This window comes from Bos indicus, chromosome 7, assembly GCF_029378745.1.
Source record: "Bos indicus isolate NIAB-ARS_2022 breed Sahiwal x Tharparkar chromosome 7, NIAB-ARS_B.indTharparkar_mat_pri_1.0, whole genome shotgun sequence".
Lineage (NCBI taxonomy): Eukaryota > Metazoa > Chordata > Mammalia > Artiodactyla > Bovidae > Bos > Bos indicus.
This window is the reverse complement of record NC_091766.1, coordinates 37,629,955-37,650,973: the sequence shown is the minus strand read 5'-3', so window position 1 is coordinate 37,650,973 and position 21,019 is coordinate 37,629,955. Positions and strand designations below refer to the sequence as shown.

General features: G+C 52.8%; 1 protein-coding gene across 3 annotated transcripts; it reads left to right on the top strand.

Annotated features, from left to right (window-relative positions):
- The first annotated feature begins 545 nt into the window (after positions 1-545).
- Positions 546-20,601, top strand: CLTB (clathrin light chain B). Of its 3 annotated transcripts, none has more exons than XM_070793294.1 (6): positions 546-949; positions 6,111-6,154; positions 14,658-14,775; positions 15,005-15,116; positions 16,810-16,863; positions 17,035-19,250. In XM_070793294.1, the coding sequence occupies exons 1-6, from the start codon at positions 763-765 to the stop codon at positions 17,114-17,116; spliced, it is 597 nt and encodes a 198-aa protein (XP_070649395.1). In that variant the 5' UTR covers positions 546-762; the 3' UTR covers positions 17,117-19,250. The 3 variants fall into 3 exon arrangements, with proteins under 3 accessions (XP_070649395.1, XP_070649394.1, XP_019820233.1); XM_070793293.1 differs by lacking the exon at positions 17,035-19,250 and adding an exon at positions 20,154-20,601 and having other exon boundaries at positions 548-949; XM_019964674.2 differs by lacking the exons at positions 16,810-16,863; positions 17,035-19,250 and adding an exon at positions 20,154-20,601 and having other exon boundaries at positions 552-949.
- Positions 20,602-21,019: the final 418 nt, after the last annotated feature.

Below are 21,019 nucleotides of genomic sequence, written 5' to 3'. Positions count from 1 at the left end.
AGCCTCCAAGTAGAGACCCCGTCACGTCACACAAACTCTGGTGGCCTGAGCTGAAGCCTCCAAATGACAGGAAATGCATAAGAAATGTACGGAAACAACATGGCCTTGTGGGGAAGACCCTGGACTGGCAAGAAGGATGCAATAAAGCGGTGGGTCTTAATGTTACCTCTCCAAGGCTACTGATAACGGGGCTTCATAACACCCGCCGAGCCTTGGAGAAGAAACTTGTGCAGAATGAATCAGGAGGAGCCAGGTTGCGCTGCGACCACCCGCTCGGTGCTCCTGAAATCCGGGCTGCCAGTCTGCGGTGACCCTGTACACGCGATGGTCCCTTGGTTCCATCTGCTTCGCCTCCGGACCCGGCAGGAGCTGCGCCAGTCCTGTGTCCTGGAGACGCGCCGCTGGTGGCCGCGAGCGGGTAGCGCGGCCCCGGGCCCCTGGGGCTGCGCCGCCGTCCTGCTGCCGCCCTCCTGTGGCCGCTGAGAGGCGACCTCCGGCCGTCCTGCGGGCCTCCTCCCTCGGCCGGTGACATCACCGCATTCCCGTCCCGGCTCCTCCCGCCTGCAGCCGCAGTGACAGGCGAGCCGGGCCCGGTGGCGGAGAGGAAGTGTGGGGCCGCCGCGCTGAGCCCGTCCCCGCCGAGGCCGAGCGGCTCCCCCCGGGGTGCTCGGGTGACAGTGCCGCGGCCGCCGGGCGCAGCGCGGGGCACGCGCCGGGCAGAGCCGAGCACCAGACGGACGCTTCGGCAGAGACGCGGGGAAAATGGCTGATGACTTTGGCTTCTTCTCGTCGTCTGAGAGCGGGGCCCCCGAAGCGGCCGAGGAGGACCCGGCGGCTGCCTTCTTGGCCCAGCAGGAGAGTGAGATTGCGGGCATAGAGAATGACGAGGGTTTCGGGGCACCTGCCGGCAGCCAGGGGGGCCTCGCGCAGCCGGGACCCGCCAGTGGGGGTGAGTCAGCGCGGTGGCCTGGGTACTGGGAGTTGGAGGGGGGGATCTGGGGCTCGCACCCGGGGTCCTCGGCCTCCGGGCCCTGCGGTAGAGCGAAGAAGGCCTGCTTTGGCCAGCCAGAAGCAGGCCTGGGGCTGTATGTGTACCTGAGGGGGACCTGGAGAAGGAAATGGGAGGGCGATCTTGTTGCGTTCCCTATGTGAGGCCCCGCCTGGGGCTGAGGATCTGGTGGCTCCCGGCATAGAAATTCGTCATGACATTTCATTCCCAAGCCAGCTCCACCACTGCCTGGCTATGGAATCCAACGCAGCCCAACCTTGAGCTTCCCAGTAGGCTGGCTGCCTCCGGCTGAGCCCTGCAGGTGTGCACAGGACCTCAGACCTCCCTGACCCTTGGACTTAGCTCCCTCCTTCAGTTGGGAAAGCAGGAGGCACTGGGTGCTCTAAGAACTTACAGACTTTCCTGGAGGATCACCTGCCATCCTGCGGTCACTGTTCTAGGCACTTTACTTAACATTTCATCATTTTGTGTGCATTATACACCCATTTCAGAGATGGAAGAACCAAGGCTCAAAATGTACACTACTGAAAGAACTAGTAAGTGGTAGAGCGAGGACTAAACCATTTCTCTCAGACTGAATCCTCTTCCCCTGGCCACATTGCCTTCCATATGCCAGGCTCTGAGTCAGAGACACCAGTATGGGGGCAGGGGCACAGAGGGCTTCAGTCAGATGTGATCCTGCCCTGCTGGGTTTGGAGCTTAGTGGTTTTGCAAAGGTGGTCCAGGGCTATTGGGGTTTGGGGCCTGGTCCTTGCAAGAGCGTGTTTATCAACAGTGTTCCTGCTTTAGTTCTGCCTGAAAGAACAATTTCTTAAAGTTAAAAACTAGCTATCATTTTCATGGCTGCATCCGAAACAGCCCTTGTTTCCTGTTAATGTTGTCATTTTAGTGGGGGTTTATGGGCCTGTCAGAATAAGTGGTAGCTTACATATTTAAAAAAAAAAATGTTTACAGGTAAAGCTCCTTATAGTTATATTTGTATTCAACATTTACTGAGCACCTACTGTGTGCCAGACACAGTGGGGATACAGATATGAATAAGACAGTTCCTGTGGCTTGAGGGGCTCGAAGCATCTCTGTATCCTCTTCGTGTGAGAAACATAACAAGCCCTTTGTCACATGTAAGAAACTGGAAGCCCAGAGAGCCTGAGTGTCTTGCCCAAAGTCACACAGCCATGAGTGACAGATCTGGGACTAGATCCCAGGCCTCTCAACTCTGGGCTCCACATTCTTTCAAATGCTGTGGCAGTCACCCTGGGAAGTGATGGGATGTGGAGGTGGGGGAATCTTTTGCTACCTAACCAAGTCAGCAGTGGATGTCTTCTGAAGGAGCAGCAGCTTCTAGCACTTTGGCACAAACCCTCACACACCCCAGGGAATTCCTAGAAAATATGGGCCTACATCTTGAGACTACCAGCTTCCCCAGTCAGGTTGGCATGGGAGAGGCCTGCTGGGAGAACCCATGTCAGAACCATCTAAGAGAGAAGCAGGGAGAAGAAGTCAGGCAGAGGGCTGCAGATGTGGCTGGGGTTTGAACAGGCTGTTACCTCTCCTAGGACCGTGGGACTCCAGGGATTTATGGCCTGGACGGGAGGTTCACTCTCCGGCAGGGGTGATACAGGTTGGCCCCAGACCGGAGGTGGCAGGGAAAGAAGCAGGGACATGGCCCTCTGAGGTCTCCTGGACTCACAACCACTAAAGCTGCAAATGCTCAGCTACCCTGCTGAGTGGAGCACAGGGATCTTAGAGGAGTTACGGGATGCGGCTCAATAGGTGGCCAGATAGGATAGAATTGATCTGACCCTCCTAGGTCTAGATGGTGATGAGTAAGTAATCCCCTGGAGACTGGTGATGAGTGCCAGAAGCCTGAATAAGTTGCAGAAAATGTGCCTTAGGCAGCTGGGAGCTGGACGGAAGCTCCTGCAGCCAGCACCGCTCATCACTTCTGAGTCTTGTCTCTTAAATGATGCCCTTGTGCTGAGTGCCCTGACTTTGGGGACAGGGGGTGCTTTCTGGATGGCTCAGTGGTAAAGAATCCTCCTGCAATGCAGGAGATTCGGGTTCAATCCCTGGGTTGGAAAGATCCCCCGGAGGAGTGCATGGTAACCCACTCCAGGATTCTTGCTTGGAGAATCCCGTGGACAGAGGAGTCTGGCGGGCTACAGTCCATGGGGTTGCACAGAGTCGGACTCGACTGAGCACGTGCATGCATGCATGTACCTCAGGGGAAACTGTTTAGAGTAGGCCTGAGCCTGAGCTTCTTTGAGCCCCTCCTCTGAGCTGGAGGTGTGGCCAGCCTGAGCAATGGATACTTTGTTTCCATTCATCAGCCTTGGGTAGGGCCCAGGAGGTTTACATTTTCACACCCAGATTTCTACCTGCCCCACCTGGCTCTGCCCTTGACTTGCCCAGTCATTTCCTGGGCAAACCCATTTCCCCCTGATGGGACTCAGTAAGCTCCCAGGAATGTTCTGGACCCCGTCTGTCCTTGTCCCAAAAGGGGATTAGCGATCTGAGGGAAGTTACACCCACGGCTTATCCCTGGGACCCATATCTGCCTCACTCCTGTTCTGCCGGCTTTGGACTGTGGGCACGCGATTATTAACGTGCCGTGGGCTGGTCAGAAAGCACTGTGAGGACAGAGACTCGTAATTTCATGTGTGGGTGTGTGTGGATTCCCAAAGAGGCTGAAGCCTCATTTCCAAAGGGCAGCACCCATAGACTGGGTTGCAGAGACCTCCTGAAGGACAGGGTGGGCCCCTGGCCACTCCTGCGGTTAAGGGGTCTGAGACTGGGACTGGTCAGGGTGGCGTGTGGGAGGGGGCACAACTTCCCCTCCAGAAATGCCAAGTGCACACACCGGCATCGTGAATGGACCCCGGTAAGTTCAGACTCTGGTAGAGGAGACGCCCCTGGAGAAGATGCTGCCACTAATTTAGGGACCAGGCCACCCGTGCAGGAGAAACCCCATCTAAATGAGCAGGGAGGACAGCTGATAACTGTTGGCTAAAATCGATCACTGTTTGAAAACAAAATTGATTATAATTTATATCTGCTGGGGATTGTTTCCATGGGGTTAAGGATCCCTCCCTTTAGTCCCCAAGCTGAAAGCACTGTCACTGTGACTCACGGCTCTATCTGGCTGGTGAAGTGTACTTGTCCATCTGGGATGGTCTTATACAGCCTCCTGTGGCTCCTGGCTAAGAGGCATTGCAGTTTCTGAGAGTCCTCAGGCCTTGCAGACAACAGCGGGCCCCCAAAGAGCAATTCAACTTCCACTTAGCCAATACTGACTGTTCACCCATAGGAGCTAGCTGAATGGGATACAGAGCCTGATAAGGGAATGCATGACCCATGGGAGGTCACAGTAATCACGTAAGAGGGTGGGGGGTGCTATACAGTATTTGGGGATACTCCATAGTAGTTGAGAGAGACCTTCCATCAGCGCTCAGGGTAGAAGAGGAAGCAGTGGAGGGCTTCCCAGAGGAGGTGAGTTGTGAACTGGGCTTTGGCAAATGACTGGATCCCCAAGAACATTCTTTGGTGAGGGAAGTAGGAAGAAAGGCATGGAATGTGGCATAGTGTGTTTGGGGAAGGCGGAAACCAGAATAGGGTTTGTGGGAAGGACTGGTGGGAAGTGAGGCAGGAAAAATGGGCAGGGCCAGATTGCAAAGATCCTCATGAGTTATGGTCCGAGGTTCAGTGTATTCATTCAACAAATATTTATTGGGCCCCTGTTATGTGTCAGGCACTGTTCTAGGTGCTGGATCCCAGTGATGGACAAAGCAAAGTCCCCGCCCTCCTGGAGGGCTTTCAAGTGGGGTAGATAAGCAATTAGCACGTACAAAAATAAATCTATCAGGCCTTGGTAGATGATACAGACAAAGTACTGTATAGGGGAGGAGAGGGGTGCAGAGGACAAATGTCAGGGATGGTCAGGGAAGGCCTCTAATAAGGAAGTGTTTGAGCAGAGGCTGAAGGGCTTGAGGGAGCAGGAGAGCCTTCCAGGGAGAGGGAGCGGCACCTGTCAAGTTCCCAAAGAAGGAGCAGACCCTATGGGCTGCCGGTTTGTGTTCATTTTATTTTTAATTAGAAGAGTTACGTAGGTAAGTTTATGCTTTTCATCAGCCATGGCAGTTGGTTTGAAAGAGGTTTGGGAGAGGGTGAAGAGGGAGGCAGAGAGGCCTGTGAGTGGACAAAAGCCATTTAGTCCATCTTTCTTTAGTGCGTTGATTAATTTGCTATTCAACAAATATTTCTGAGCGCCTCCTAAGTCGTAGGTACAGTACCCAGCTCTGGGGAAGACGGTGGGAGGGTTTGGACACAGGTGTGCCCCTCCAGGTGCTCACTGCCACTAGTGGGGCAGACAGACCAAGTAGCTGTGCAGGCGGGCCTGGCGGGGGGCAGAGGGACCCCCAACCTTGAGGGTCCCTGCTGCAGCAGAAGTCACGGGAATTTGTGAAAAATCAGGTGTCAGGGCAAGGGACCAGGAGGAGTCATTGTTGAGGTGAGGGCTGCAGCAAATCCTTCTGGGAGGGGCAGGAGGAGGAAAATCAGGCCAAGTGCTGCCTGGTAGGGGCTGATTCCTGCTCTCCCAGGTGAAGCCGTTGCTCAAGGCACCTCAGGGACAAGCGGAGACGTGCAGTCCCTTCTTCCTGAGTCCTCGCAGACCCGCCCTGAGCCTCCAGCTCCTCTGCTGGCTCACTGGGCCTAGGCTCCATAGGAAATCAGGCCATTCCTAACTGCAGCTGAGGGGAAATTAATTTCAGGTAGGTGAGGAGCTATTACTGGCTGGCGACCTTGGGCAATCACATAGCCTCTCTGGGCCTCAGTTTGAGAATCTGTAAAATGGGTTGATAACACACCTTGTGCCTTACAGCACAAGGCTATGGTGAAAACTAGATGTGATAACAGCTATGAGAAGGCTTTGTGAACAGTCAAGGACTGAACCCAGGTTATTTATGTGTACATGATGTCTGTATATGTGGAAGTCAGTACACACACGGATATATGCAGAGGTTGGCTCAGTCACTAATGTAGGACCCTGCTTATTATAAGCTGAGCAATGAGTAATGCTGTCTTCTTGTTCTCTTTCTATCAGCTTCTGAGGACATGGGGGCCACGGTCAATGGAGATGTGTTTCAGGTAAGCAAGATTCTGTCCTTGCAGCGGGAGGGACTGACAGCCTGGGTCTCAGTAACTTTTTGGCCCCCATCATGGGTAGGAAGAGGGCTTCAAGTTCTGTTCATTGGGATGGGAACATTAAGAAAGTTTTTGACACATTTTTTTTTTTTTGGTTGTGTAGGAGAAGGGGATGAAGAATAAGGACCACACAGATAGGGATCGATGGCGTATGGCCTCAGGTTGCCCATGGTAATGTCTAGCTTGCAGAGGGAGAAAGAAAGTGGCTCGCAGTGGCATGGACTAAAGGAAACACAGGGCCCTGCACGTGTTTGCCACTGGTGGGAGGCTGAACCCAGTGGTCGTCTCCATGTCTGAGCGTTTTCACTGGGTGGGACCCAGTTAAAAGAGATTTCACTTCTCAGAATTTTCCTAAAGAAATAGCTGGACAGAGACACTCAGATTCTTTATATGATTATTTATAGTAGCAGAAAAACTGGAAATAACCCAAGTGCCCACTCTTGAGGACCTGGGTAGGTAAATTGGAAAACCATGCCGTTGTTACAAAGAGCAGTCAGAGCTTTCTGTATGGACATGAAAAGATGCCCATAATATAATAAATGGAAAAGCAGCTTGCAGAGTAATATGCACAGTATGGTCCTGTTTTGTATTTTAGAAATATGTTTGCATGAAGATCTGAAAGGATGTGTACCAACTGTTAGCAGTGGTTAACCCCAAGGTTGTGGGAGAAGGGAGGGAAAGGAAAAGCTTTCACTTTCACTGAGTTGTTTTAAAATTCTTTGTAATGATCCTATAACACACACACTCTCTCTCTCTCACATTCCCCACCCCCAGCCCCGCCACCGAAAAACACAGCTAGTAAATACCCACTCCAGTATTCTTGGGTTTCCCTAGTGTCGCACAACATAAAGAATCTGCCTGCAATTCGGGAGACCTGGATTCGATCCCTGGGTTGGGAAGATCCCCTGGAGGAGGGCATGGCTACCCACTCCGTATTCTTTCCTGGAGAATCCCCATGGACAGAGGAGCCTGGTGTGCTATGGGCTCGTAAAGAGTAGGACACGACTGAGCGGCTAAGCACATCAAAGATATTTCTAGTTAAAAATGTCTCTCCACACTCATCTAAGCCCCCTCCATTCCTACATATACAGATCATATTAAAAGTACTTAAAGAATTTGGAACACAAATAGTATCCTCAGGACCCCACAGATGCAACAGTCTTCACCAGATGAACTTTAATTCCCACTGGACTGGGTCAAAGACCCTTAACTGCTGCAGGATCTCCTGAACTCTGCCTTGTGGAGGAGCTGGCCTCCTAAATCCTCAGGGAGAACAAACAATAGTTTCTTATGTAAGAGGGATGGGCTGGTACCTTACACAGGGCAACTGGCCAAGTCTCATTTCTGGAAAATTATTCAACTACCGGCAAGCTAGAAAAGTTAGTCTCTAGGACTTTAAGAGCTTCGTGTCTCCTTGGGCCTGCCTGAGAGCTCCAAATAAGCAGCACTGATGCCTGTCCAGTTCGGCAGAGCATAGAGACTCAGACTGCCCCTGCCCTGCACATACTCCAAAGGACTTGGCTTGACCCGAAAGGTCTGTGCCCTAAAGTGGCCCTGGAGCTGGAGATATACTTGGGACCATAGTACCTAGAACACCAGGAGCAAGATAATTTTCCCTTTCTACATATTAGCACCTGGAGGCCTTCTCCTGTCCTGCCCCCTGGCCTCACTTTGTATTGAACGAATCTGAGAAACCCTAGGCCTCCTCCCCAATCTCAGTGGGAATTTTTTTTCTCACTGCTACCAAGAATAACCCCAGGTATGTTTATTTGTGAATCATTTGCGGTAGACCTGGGTTTGATCCCTGGGTTGGGAATATCCCCTGGAGAAGGGAGTGGCTACCCACTCCAGCATTCTGGCCTGGAGAATTCCATGGTCTGTATAGTCCTTGGGGTCACAAAGAGTCGAACACGACTGAGCAACTTTCACTTCACATGTGCGAGCTAGCATCCTTACAGGCAGGGAAGGGGGTCACAGATGAGGCAAGTCACTCAGAAGCTTAGTGGCCAATTTCAGGTTCATCTGTACGTATGCAGTGTATGCTAAGTTGCTTCAGTCGTGTCCGACTCTTTGCAACCCCATGGACTGTAGCCCACCAGTCTCCTCTGTCCATGAAGTTCTCCAGGCAAGAGTACTTGAGTGGGTTGCCACGTCCTTCTCCAGGGGATCTTCCCGACCCAGGATTGAACCCGCATCTCTTCAGTCAGTTCAGTTCAGTCGCTCAGTCATGTCCGACTCTTTGCGACCCCATGAATCACAGCATGCCGGGCCTCCCTGTCCATCACCAACTCCTGGAGTTCACTCAGACTCACGTCCATCGAGTCTCTTACATCTCCTGCTTTGGCAGGCAGGTTCTTTACCACTAGCACCACCTGGGAAGCCCTCAGGTTCATCTAAATCTCCTCATCTGGTGCCCTTTGCTCCACCCCCTTGTTGCAAGCTGCCCACAGGGGCCAGCTTGCAGGTGGGAAGCCCCTGCAGATTTCTCTTAGGATGGAGCACAGAGCAGGATCTGACTTTCAAGGATCCTGGACAGAACTTTCCTGCTACCTTACTTGATCTTTTCTGGAAGCCTGTGGGCCACTGGGAGCTTCCCTGGTGGCTCAACGGTAATGAATCTGCATGCAGTGCAGGAGCCACAGGAGACATGGGTTCGATCCCTGGGTCAGGAAGATCCCCTGGAGGAGGGCATGACAACTCGCTGCAGTGTTCTTGCCTGGAGTATCTATCCCTGGACAGAGGAGTATATATGGTCGAAAAGAGTCAGATACGACTGAAATGACTTGGCATGAGCCACCGCGGGGTCCAGCTATGAACCTGGACCTAAGGCCTAAGGATAAGCCTACCCAAACCTATTCTAATTCTTTCTGCTGCTGCCAGGGGCAGGAAGGCCCCAGCAGGACTCACTCCTCCTACACAAGCTCTCTTCCTTCCCCATCCGCGTGGCCATCATCCCCACTGAGCTACTTAGAGGAATCAACAGCTCAGCTCAGCTTAGCTTTAGCTGGTCAATCCCCAGGATCAGCTGTGCCTCATCCTCCTGGCTCCCCATGGTGTCACAGCACGTGCTGGGCCAGCCTGGCCTCCGGAAGCCCTTGTGGTGGTCTCCTGTGTCCAGCGGAGGGGTCCCTTGGGAGAGGGGTGCCACCAGAGAGCTGGGCCAAGACAAGCCTGGCCCTGATTGTAGCCTCCTGCCTTTTGGTCCCGGCCATTCCCAGGTGCCTTCCCTTTTGAGCTTGCGAGGGGCTCCAAACGTTCCTGCAGCCCTGGGTGAGCCCTCCCAGGCTACGGGCTACAGTGGTTGCAGGGCAGTTATCACATTCAGGCCCCACTTCACACCTGGAGTGGGATGTTGTCACTCCCATTTGATAGGTGACGACACCTAAGGAGAACAAGGAGGGGATTTCTTAAAGGTCACACCTCCAGTGAGTGGCAGGAGGGGACTTGAAGCCCAAGTCCCTCTGATGCTGTGTCCCAGGCTCTCCCCATGCCCTCCACATTGCTTTGCAGGCAGCCCCTCATTCCTTCATTTAGTCAGCTCACATTCTGAGTGCCATGCGCTGTGCTCAAGGCCTTGGATGTAGAGGCAAATGCAATGGCTCTTGGTTCTCAAAGAGCTCAAGTGCAGGACAGCAGGGGCTCAGGTGTGGGGCTGGTCTCAAGAGCCAGGAGTCTGAGTTCTTATTATACATCGAAATGGAAGTATCAGTCACTCAGTTGTGTCTGACCCTTTGTGACCCCATGGACTGTAGCCTGCCAGGCTCCTCTGTCCATGGGGATTCTCTAGGCAAAAATACTGGAGTGGGTTGCCATTCCCTTCCACAGGGGATCTTCCCAACCCAGGAATGAACCCAGGTCTCCTGCATTGAAGGCAGATTCTTTACCATTTGAGCCACCAGGGAAGCTATTCTGCATTGGGCACCACCCAAAAGCTTTAATGGATTAACTCATTTCATCTTCCCAACACTCCTATCATGTAGGTTCCATACATTATCCCCACTTTACCCATGAGGAGAAGGAGGACACACAGGGAGGTTTAATAGCTCTAGTTACACAGCCCGGAAGAGCTGGGACCTGAAGCAGGTTCAGCCGCTAGATGCTGCACTGAAGTCAGAGAGTGCAACAGTAACGGATGCTGGAAGTGGGTTCCAGGCTGCCCAGGGAGAGGTGGGTGGTCCTGGCTGGGAGGACAGCATGTGCAAAGGCATAGAGGATAAGATGCTCAGTCTGGGGCTGCTGCAGGGAAGGGTGTGCTGGGGGAGCCGGAAGAGACCACAGGTGCAGGGCCCTGTGCTTCCAGGTGGGAGGCATAGGGGTGTGTGGGGGGCGGGAACAGCTCCCAGCCAGAGCCTATCAGTGGGCCGCGTTGGTGGAGGAGGCAGGCTCAGCTTGACCGGGCTCTCCACTCAGAGCCTGGGGCACAGCCATCTCTGGGCACCATCTGCTAGGGCCACACTGAGTGATGTCTCTGGATGTGGAGTGCAGCTGCTCCAGGCTCCTCCCATCAATCCTCCTAACCTCCCTCCGTCCCCAGCATCTACTCCAGCTGCTTCTACACCCAGACTGAGGCGCTGTGGTGAAGTCTGGATGGAGTCAGACAATCTGGGCTTCATTTCTGTTTTTTCCCAGCTGGACGACCTTGGACTAGTCGCTGCTTTGAGCTGGATTTGTCATTTGTAAAATGGGGATGAGAAGCCCTCCCTTGCTGTCCCCACAGGTCTGTTGAGAAGAGTCCTCTATAGCCTTAGAAGCTTCTTATTCCTGAGCAAGCTACTAAGTGAGCCAAGGAGGGTATGAAGGCAAGTGTGAGAGAGACAGGGAGTGGGCCTTGGGAGTGGGAGGACAGGGCACGCGGTCTCTAATCTTGGGATGCTAGACATGTTAGGGAGGAAAAAATCACGTGACACAGAAGTGACTTTGGCCCCTGTTGGCTATGTGTGGCCGGGGTGTTACACCCAGGAATTCAGTTTGAATTCTGGCTCTGCCAGTTGCTGGCTAGGTGACCTTGGGACTTTGAAGCTAGACTTTTTTCTACCTGTAAAACAAAGATAATAAAACCCACCTTGAAGGTTTGTGAAGGCCAAAGAGAACCATTTAATTGAAGGTTCTTTGCCAGTTTGTAAGCACTCTAACCTGAGTCTTAATTTTAGGGCAGTCTTGAAGGAGATGGTGGGGCTTCCCAGGTGTCTCAGTGGTGAAGAACCTGCCTGCCAATGCAGGAGACACAGAAGATGCTGGTTCGACCCCTGGGTTGGGAAGATCCCCTGGAATAGGAAATGGCAACCCACTTGAGTATTCTTGCCTGGAAAATTCCATGGATAGAGGAGCCTGTCAGGCTACCGTCCATGGGGTCGCAAAGAGTCGGCCACGACTGAGCATGCACGCACTTCTAAAGGAGATGGTGAGTCCTGAAGGACACCATGGAATGACTTCTAACCCTCCAGCCCACCTCTCTCAACCCATCTCATCCACACGTGGCAGCATGTCTGTACTCACATTTTCCCAAAGGCACCAGCCTCATGTGGTCCTTACGCTGCCAACTCTTGATCTGAAATGTCCTTCCCCTGTCTCTTCCCAGCCTACTCTGCTCCTAGGCTAGAAAGGTCATACCCTCCCTTGTCCCCCGTCTTTTCATGACCCATGTTATGCACGTACCCCAAGTCATGGTCTTCATTTGTGAAGAACTCCCTCTGTCAAGCTCCTGGATGATGGGCCAACTTGGTCATCTCTGTCCCCAAGCATGAACATATGTTAATTCATTCAAGAGATGTTCTTGAGCTCCTCTTACAGCCAGGCCCTCCCTGTCCTAGGTTCTGTACAGAGATAGTCTCTGTCTGCATGGAACTCACTTTACTGGGGAGGGGTGGGGGGCAGATAGTAAAGAAAGTCAGAAAGTGTTAGTTGCTTAGTCATGTCCGACTCTTTGCAACCCAAGGACTGTAGCCCACCAGGCTCCTCTGTCCATGGGATTTCCCAGGCAAGAAATACTGGAGTGGGTCACCATTCCCTTCTCAAAGGGATCTTCCTGACCCAGAGATCAAACCCAGGTCTCCCGAATTGCAGGCAGATTCTTTACTGTCTGAGCCCCTAAGGAAGCTAGTCTTTTAAGATATCATGAGTACCAAGAAGAAATAAAATGTAGCACCTGGCTAAACACATAGACACCAAAGTAACTGCACTTGTCTGCAGATGGGACATTCTATAGGATTGGCTAGAGGTCCTGGTAGCCTGGCCTCACGACAGGGTTTTTCCCAGAACTGGACAGGGTGGGGCTCACCCTACATCGGTGATCAACTTGTGTTGTCGAGATTAGGGCCCTGGAAAGGCCCCTTGAGATGTCAAGAGAGACTTTCTGAATTGAAATATAATGTTGGGCAGGAAGGAGGAATAAGGGCAGCGCCCCAGATGCCCCACCCAAGGGTGGGTCTGATCCGAGGAGCCAGGCAGCACTGCCTCGCCCTCAGCCTGCCCTTCTCTCTCCCCAGGGAGATGCAGCTCTTACGTCCATCTGCTTGTTCCTTCACCTTGCTGCCCACAGCCCCTTGGACAGACACCCAGCACTTCCTCTGAACTGGCACATGCTGGTCCCAGGGGGGATCTTCATCCACACGGCCACTGCTTGTTGAGCACCAGCTGTGTGGGCACCATTGGACAGATGCTGTTGGGTGGGGAGAAGACATTAAACAACACTGGGATTAATGACAGTTTGATGAGTGCTTGAGCAACAGAGCAGTGAAAGGAGAGACAGGTTCATAGGGCTGTAAACAAGGTTCTGCCCTGCTGACAGGGATCTTGCAGTCCAGCCAGGAGACACACTTGGGAGAAGGCGAAGGAGCACAGGGAGAGGAAGGGCTGTGAGATCTACTTGGGTGTTTGGAAATACCCCAGAGCCGGTGACTTCTGAGCTAGAAACTCGTGGGATGGAATAAGATTTCATCAGCTGGAGGAAGGAGGGGAGACAATTGAAGGCCGAAAGCATGGAGGAGACAAAGGCGGGGCAGCGTGGATGTGGGATGGGTGGAGACAGGAATGCACGGGGCAGACAGAGCGCCAGAGTGGGAGTGCTGAGAGATGGGCTGGATCATAGAAAAGCTCTGGCTCTTCGAGAACAGAGGGAAGCCCCAGCCTGTCTGGGCTGAGCTCTCAGCCTGCCATGCTTGGAGTCCCCTACCCTGGCAGGCAGCCTGGAGAATTGGGCAGAGCCCTGGCCTGGAAGTCAGAGGAGGCTTGGACTCCGGCCCAGGTTCTGCCCCAGTTTCCGTCCCCTGTAAGATGACAATGAATAATAATAATAATTCTAGCTATCATTTACTGAGCCATCACTCCCTGCCGGGCACTCTTGTAAGTTTCTTACAAGTACTGTTGCATCAAATCCTCACACCAGCTTTTAGAGGCAGTTTTAGTATCATCTTCATTTCAGATGAGAACACTGAGGTCAGGCAAGGTTGAGTGGCACACACGTAGTAGGCAGTAGAGATGGGATCTGAACCTGGATGGTCTGGCCCCTGAGTCTGAGTTTCCCATCACTGCACGATCTTAGCTAAGCCCACCCTGCCTATCTCAGGACTGTTCACTCAGCAAATAGTTACAGAGTACCTGCTCTGTGCCAGGCACTGTGCTGGGTGCTGGGGACACAGCAGGGAACAGGACAGGCAAATCCCTGCTGTCACAAATGTGACATTCTGATAGGGGAGACAGACAATGGACAAGTAAATGTATTATAAAGTGAGGCCATCAGGGGCTGTGTGTTATTGGGTGAATAAAACTAAGTGCTCAGTCGTGTCTGACTCTGCAACACCATGGACTGTAGCCTGGCAGGCTCCTCTGTCCATGGGATTCTCCAGGCAAGAATACTGGAGTGAGTTGCCATTTCCTCCTCCAGGGGATCTTTCCCACCTAGGGATCCAACCTGACTCTCCTGTGGATCCTGCATTGGCAGACAGATTCTTTACAATTGAGCCATGTGGGAAGCCCACAACTAACAGAGTGGAACTTTAATGATAGAAACACAGGGCACTCTCTGTGTACCAAGAAGTATTTGAAGTTCTTCACACTTTTAAAATTCATTCCATCCTCATATTTACCCTATGGAGTGGGTGCTATTTTGTAGCCTGTTTTATGATGAGGAAAGTCAGGCACAGGGAGGTTGAGTAACTTGCCTGGGGTCACAGAGGGGGAAGGGTGACTGGTGGAGGGCACAGCAAGTGGAAAGGCAGGGTACAGTCACAGGAGACAGTGGGCATGACGTGGTTTGAGATGTGAGCGGTTTAAATAAAACCGATGTGTAGGGTTTTATTGCTTAAAGAAATGACAACACTTTGACCCAGAAGTGGCTAAAGAATAAAGAGAAATTAGTGGCCTCTGTAACTGGAAAGGAGTAGTCAAGGAGAAGAGACAGAGGGGCCGGTGGACAGGCGGGGTACACTGCTGTCTGTCTATGTCCTAGGAGGCCAACGGTCCCGCGGATGGCTATGCTGCAATCGCCCAGGCGGACAGGCTGACGCAGGAACCCGAGAGCATCCGCAAATGGAGAGAGGAGCAGCGGAAACGGCTGCAGGAGCTGGGTGAGGACAGGGCTGAGGCTGTGAGCTGGGCTGGGCCCCCTGCGTCGGGGCTTCCCACTGGGGTGGTGGTTTGGGACCATCACCATGTCGGGTGGGCAGCCTTAGAGTACCTGGGGCTCCTTAGTGTGGGAACTGGCTGAGGACGGGCTGAGGGGAGAATCCCCCAGGGCCCCTGTGCCTCACCTTCCTCCTGGAAAGCTGCTGCTTATTCACCTGTTGGGGGTTGCAGATGCTGCCTCCAAAGTGATGGAGCAGGAGTGGCGGGAGAAGGCCAAGAAGGACCTGGAGGAATGGAACCAGCGCCAGAGTGAACAAGTTGAGAAGAACAAGATCAACAACCGGTGAGCAGGGCTATCAGGGCGTGAGCGGGTGGTGGGGACATAAGGGGGAGGTGGGGACATGAGAGGAGCCATGGTGTGGGGGACTGTCACAAGGACGGGTGATTTGGTGGCAAGAACACAGAGGAAGGAGAAGCCAGACCCCCAGGGCTGTTTCCTCAGTGGCCTGTGGAGCTCAGCACCCTGAATGCTGCAGAGCTGGTGACTGTAAGCTCTCACCTCCTCCCCATGACAGAGAAAAGCAAGTCTATCGGTCGATGGACGAGGTCCTAGGACCCACTGGAATGTAAGCCAGATGACCCTGGAGCCCAGTGGCCAAGAGCTGGACCGGGGGCCCTGTGGCCATGGTTAGCATCACAGAGAACACAGGCCTGGCTGGGAGGGAAGAACCAAGCCATATGCAGGGTTTTCCTGCCTATCGAAGTGACAACACTTTGACTCAGAAGTGGCTGAAGAGTAGAGGGAAACTCGTGGCCTATGTAACTGGAAAGGCCAGGGGGAAGCAGGCAGGCACAGTGGACTTGGGCTGAAACAAAGTCCATCAGCGCTCACTTTTACTGTCTCTCGGCCCTGCTTTCCTTCCCCGCACCTTCACTCTTGGGCACACACTCCAGGGATGGGGCCCAAGGTGGCCGCCGGCAGCTCCAGCTCTATTTTCTTGGCAACTCCAGTGAAAGTAAGCCTCTCAGCCCCAGCAGCTTCAGCTGGTCTGGTATGGGGTTATGTGCTGGTCCCAGGCCCAGTGACTGTCCCAGGAGCAGAGACTCTCTGATGGATACAGACTGGGTCTCATTTCTTGGGTTGTGCGTGGGGTCCAGTCCCACACAAACCACAGGGACTGGGTGGGGGCAACTGATGCTTTACAGGACAACCAGGATGCCCATCCTGGAAGAAGAAGCACTGGTGTTGAGCAGGAAAGACAGTGGAGATCCACCAGAGAACCCCTTGCAGAAACGGTCTCTGCCCAGAGAACGCCCTGAAGCCCCTGCCTTTGAGGCTGTGCCCTTAAAGGCACCAGACCCGCCAGGAAGGGGAAGGCTGGCTCTGGGAAGCCTCCAGCTTCCGTTCAACAAGCTGCTGCCTGCCAGTCCCTGGGCTGGGCCCTGGGGAGGCGGAGATGAGAAAGACCGCATCTATGTCCTCAAAGAGCTCAGCAGTGGGCACCCGCATGCTGGGCTGGTCTTGGGAGCAGGGCCTCTGTAGGAAGGCTGTGGAAGCAAGGGATATGGGCAGGGGAGGGGGCCTCCAGGTCTGGGGACCTGGGCTTCGGAGGACAACTAGGAGACCAGGGCACAGCAAGATGTGAAAGAAAGGCCATTGTCCTTTCTTTCTGTCCAAGAAAGGCTTGGGCAGCAGGGAGAGAGGTGGGAGGTAGGGCCGGAGTGAGGGCCCACGTGTACAGGGCCTCAAATGTGAGGGCTGGGAAGACATGGGCTATGGGAGCCACTGAAGATTTGTGAACAGGAGGAGTAACAGGATAAGGGCTGAGTGTTAGAAAGGGCCCCCTCCTCGGGTGGATGGAGGATCCCCGCTCTCCTCTCTGGGCCGTGGAGAGTTGCTGAGCCTTCCAGAACTGTGCTTCCTAACACGTCTCCAGCTGGAGGTACTAATGCTGATTTCTCTTTCTCTTTAACCCTCTGCCTGTCTGTCCATCTTGCCCTGCTGTTCTCCCCTCACCTAACCCCCTTCCCCCAAGGATCGCTGACAAAGCATTCTACCAGCAGCCAGATGCTGATATCATCGGCTACGTGTACGTGTCTCCTTTGCTCCTTTGCTGGGGTCCCTGTGTGTGGTTGGCAGTTTCTTGAGTCTCTCACTGGTGGGGTATGAATGAGTGTGGCTGGGCCCGAGGCAGTGATCAGAGAAGGAGGTGAGCCTGCAGGGTGGACACAAGCACCAGCCTTCATCTCCATCCCCCCAGCAAAGGTGTACTGAGCATCTTTGAGACAGATTTGCCAAATCCAAGCAGAGACAAGGAAAGAATGCTGTCCATCCCCAGGTGAGAGAGGCAAAGGGCCAAGCAGCCCAACTCCCCCCACCCTGAAATGGCTCTTGGGGATGGGAGGTGGGAGGTGGGGTGAGTCTTTTGTTGAACAAAACAAGCATGGAGTGCCAGATACTGGAGGAATAAAGCATGCACTGCCATCCCCCACCTCCTGCCTTAGTGCGCTGTTCCTCTCAGAGCTCCAGCCTGAATTTGGCTGCGAGCCCCTGGCGAGACCACCATTGGTCTGTCTCATGTTCCTGGTTTGGGGTCTAGCCGGTCCTGTGCCTAATCCAGATTTATTCTCATAGTTAGCTGGCTGGTGTGTTGGGAATTGTGAAGCTGAAGGAGAAAAAAAAAGCAGTGATGAGTGTCTGATGACTGCCTCGTGCGTATGTGCCAAATATTTGCTGTTCCTCGCTCTGGGTACACCCTTGGCAGCCCTCTCATGCTGTCTGGGCTAAACCTCCTCTCACAGAACCTGGGACACACCAAAATAACAGCCTTCCACTCCTTCCTCTGTCCACTCTCCTATTTGTCCAGTACTTATTGGTGCTTACCCAATGCCAGTCTCCGGATCAAACAGGAATAAGACGCACACAGTCCATCCCCTTAAGTTGCTCATGGTTGGAGGTGTGTTGTGATAAGAGCTGCTCACAAGGACACACAGGGCTTCCACAGAGCCACCCTCTGGGGGGGAAGCTTCAAAGATGCGGGACCTCCCCTGGCCCTTAAAGCATGAGATGGAGTTGGCTGTGTGGCGAGGGTAAGAAGAGAAGGGTGTCCTCGATGGGAAAAGCTGCTGGGGCAAAGGCTATGAGAGGGGAAATATCTAGTGGCCTGCAGTGGCTGGGGTGGGGGTATGGGGGGTGAGGAGAAAATCAGTTTGGAGCCAGTTGAAGAAAGCCTGAATGTGATGTTTAAAAGCTCAGACCTGATCCTGAAGGTAGCGGAGAGCCATGGGAGGTTTCAAGCAGGAGAATGGGGATGGCAGAAGGGCACTGATGCTGGAGAACACCACAGGGGGTTCGTTGCTCCTATTGTGCCTGAAGAGGTGACCCAAGGAGCACCCAAGGGAATCCTGAAGAGAGGAAGAGTCTAGACCAGCGCTTCTCAGACCTGCATGTACCTAGGAATCACCAAGGGCTCTTGTCAAAATGGAGATTCTGACTCAGAAGGACTGAAGTAAGGCCATGATTCTGCATTGCCAACAAGCTCCATGGTGATGCGGTGCTGCTGGACCATGAACCCCACAGCAAAGTTAGAGGGGAGCCTCTTGACCTGGATAGCTCAGTTGGTAAAGAATCAACCTGCAATGCAGGAGACCCCCGTTCGATTTATGGGTTGGGAAGATCCCCTGGAGAAGGGAAAGGCTACCACTCCAGTATTCTGGCCTGGACAATTCCGTGGACTGTATAGTCCATGGGGTTGCAAAGAGTTGGACACAACTGAGTGACTTTCACTTCACTTCACTTTTTGAGCTGGAAGATAGAGCTTCAAAGATCGCTCCCCTCAGCCCTGCTGGTCAGCCAGCTCCACTCAGAACCTTACATTTTCCCAAGCCCACACACATGTTGTGTTGCTGGGTTCTCAGACCAGTGAAATGGATCAGCAAAGAGGAGACACTGCTTCTCACTTTATAGATTAGGAAATGAGCACCCATCAGGGAAGCAAGATCACTAGGGAGAGGCTGGGTCGCCTGATCCAGAGCCAGCTCATCCTGGATCCCTCCGGATCACCTGGAGAGTGATCACCCGCCATCAGCTAGTGCCTGGCACTTGGCAGAAATGGTCCTGCTTGCGATGCAAGGGGGACTGCTAAGGAGAGAGGGGCTTTAAGGACACTTGCTGGTCAAACAGAACACAGACCCAGCTCTCCCCACCCCAGAATCCCTTATTGTCTTTCTCTTAATGACTCCCACATTTAGTTTTGTCCACAAAACTACATTTATTATACTTTATTTCCCCATTGTTCCTTCATCAGTGGCTTCTGTAACTATCAGCCAGAACTTCTGATGAAGAAACGACCACTTTCCATCCTAATCTGATTCTAACCAAAAGCAAAGACTCCAGTGGAGCATTCCCCAGGCTGATAGAACAGTCATTCTGTGCTAAAAAGAGTTCTGTAGTGAAATACGGGTGATTTGATTTGAAGATCCTCTTTAATTGATTCTTTTACGCATCTTTGACCACAACCTTTTCTGAAGAACACTCACGAGACAATGAGTCCAGAGAACCCTGAGGCAATGCCGAATCAGAGATTTCAGTTAGGTGGTTAGTAAACGTCCTGTCCAGTTGGGGAAGTGTTGGAAATAGCTGAGGTATTACATTGATTCCTCCAAGGGCCTTTAGGTGTCAGGAGCCCCAGTTTGGGAACTCTTTTTCCTTGTTTTTCAATTGGAGTATGATTGCTCTATATTGTTGTGTTTGTTTCTGCTGTACAAGGAAGTGAATCAGCTAATGGTAGTTCTGGGAAAACTGGAAAGCTGCATGTGAAAGAATGAAATTAGAATACCACCTAATATCATACACAAAAATAAACTCAGTGGATTAAAGACCTAAAGGCAAGACCAGATACTACAAACAGAATACTCTTTGACATAAATCACGGTACTGTTTTTTTTGATCAGTCTCCTAGAGTAATCGAAATGAAAGCAAAAATAAACAAATGGGACCCTGTTTGGGAACTCTTGATGGAGAGATAATGAACAGAGAGTGCTGGGGCAGGGGTAGGCTACTTGAGCTTCGGTGGCAGGGGAAGACCTTTCTCAGGAGGTAAGGCCTGCACTCAGACCTGAAGGACAAGAAACAAGCTGTGAGCGGGTCTGAGGGAAGACTCAAAAAAGGCCCTGAGGTAGGACCCAACGAGAGTTCCTCCGGGGGCTAAGCTGTTCCTGGGAGCCTGAGGTCAGAGGTCATGGAGCCGGGGAGGAGATGTCTTGGTAAAGTACCCCTTAGTAGGCTGGGTGAAACAGCCTTGCTCCGTGGGAGCAGAGCATCACTGATTCGGGGAAGAGGTAGACCGCTCTGAAACCTCTGTCCTGTCTCCACCTGCAGGGCATCTGAGGAGGCTTTTGTGAAGGAATCCAAGGAGGAGACCCCGGGCACAGAGTGGGAGAAGGTGGCCCAGCTGTGTGACTTCAACCCCAAGAGCAGCAAGCAGTGCAAAGACGTGTCCCGCCTGCGCTCGGTGCTCATGTCCCTGAAGCAGACACCGCTGTCCCGCTAGGAGTCTGCCAGCAGCATGGCCGCCAAGCAGGGGCCGGGCCGGGCAGAGGAGGAGCAGCTGCTTTGGCCAGGGGGCGGAAATGCCTCCCACAGCTGCTACACAGCCTATTCCGTTCCTCCCCATCTCCCGGGGCCGGGAAGGGGAACCCTCACCCCCTCACCCGTCATTCCCTCACGGCCCAAGGGCCCAGCCCCTCACACCTCCTCTCAGTCCACAAAATTGTGACTGTCCTTCCTGATGTATTTTTTTTTCTTGGCTTAAAGGGTGTGTTGTTAACTCTTTTTACATTTATTTATTATCATTCTCATTTCTCTGGAAGCCACAACTGGTGTCAGGGCTTGGTTTGTGCTTAGAACCTCCCCAGCTTCATGGACTAGAGAGAAGGTAAGGCTGTTTCCCTGGTAACCCAGGAGCTCCCAGCTGGAAGTGAAGGAACCCATCTATGTCTGCTGCCTCCAGCTCCAGGAGGAGACAACCAATCTCTCACAGGATGCATTTGCAACTTCAGTCCTTTCTGATTGAACAAGCCTGTGAGATAAGGATTTGGGAGAAACAGTCAGTGACTATACCTTCTCTCCCTTCAACAGAGGTTGTGCACAGGTTACATTCAAGCCACTGTGATCTGAAGTGTTTAAAAAGACTTAATTGCCAACCTTATTAGTTTCCTAGAACTGCCATAACCACATTGTCTGAG

What these genes read in the sequence shown, in the direction of transcription:
- CLTB (XM_070793293.1), top strand. Translation starts at nt 763, where the DNA reads ATGGCTGATGACTTTGGCTTCTTCTCGTCGTCTGAGAGCGGGGCCCCC. An exon ending in TCAATGGAGATGTGTTTCAG is followed by an intron (nt 6,155 to 14,657) that starts GTAAGCAAGATT and finishes TCTATGTCCTAG; the next exon opens with GAGGCCAACGGTCCCGCGGA. An exon ending in AAGAACAAGATCAACAACCG is followed by an intron (nt 15,117 to 16,809) that starts GTGAGCAGGGCT and finishes CCTTCCCCCAAG; the next exon opens with GATCGCTGACAAAGCATTCT.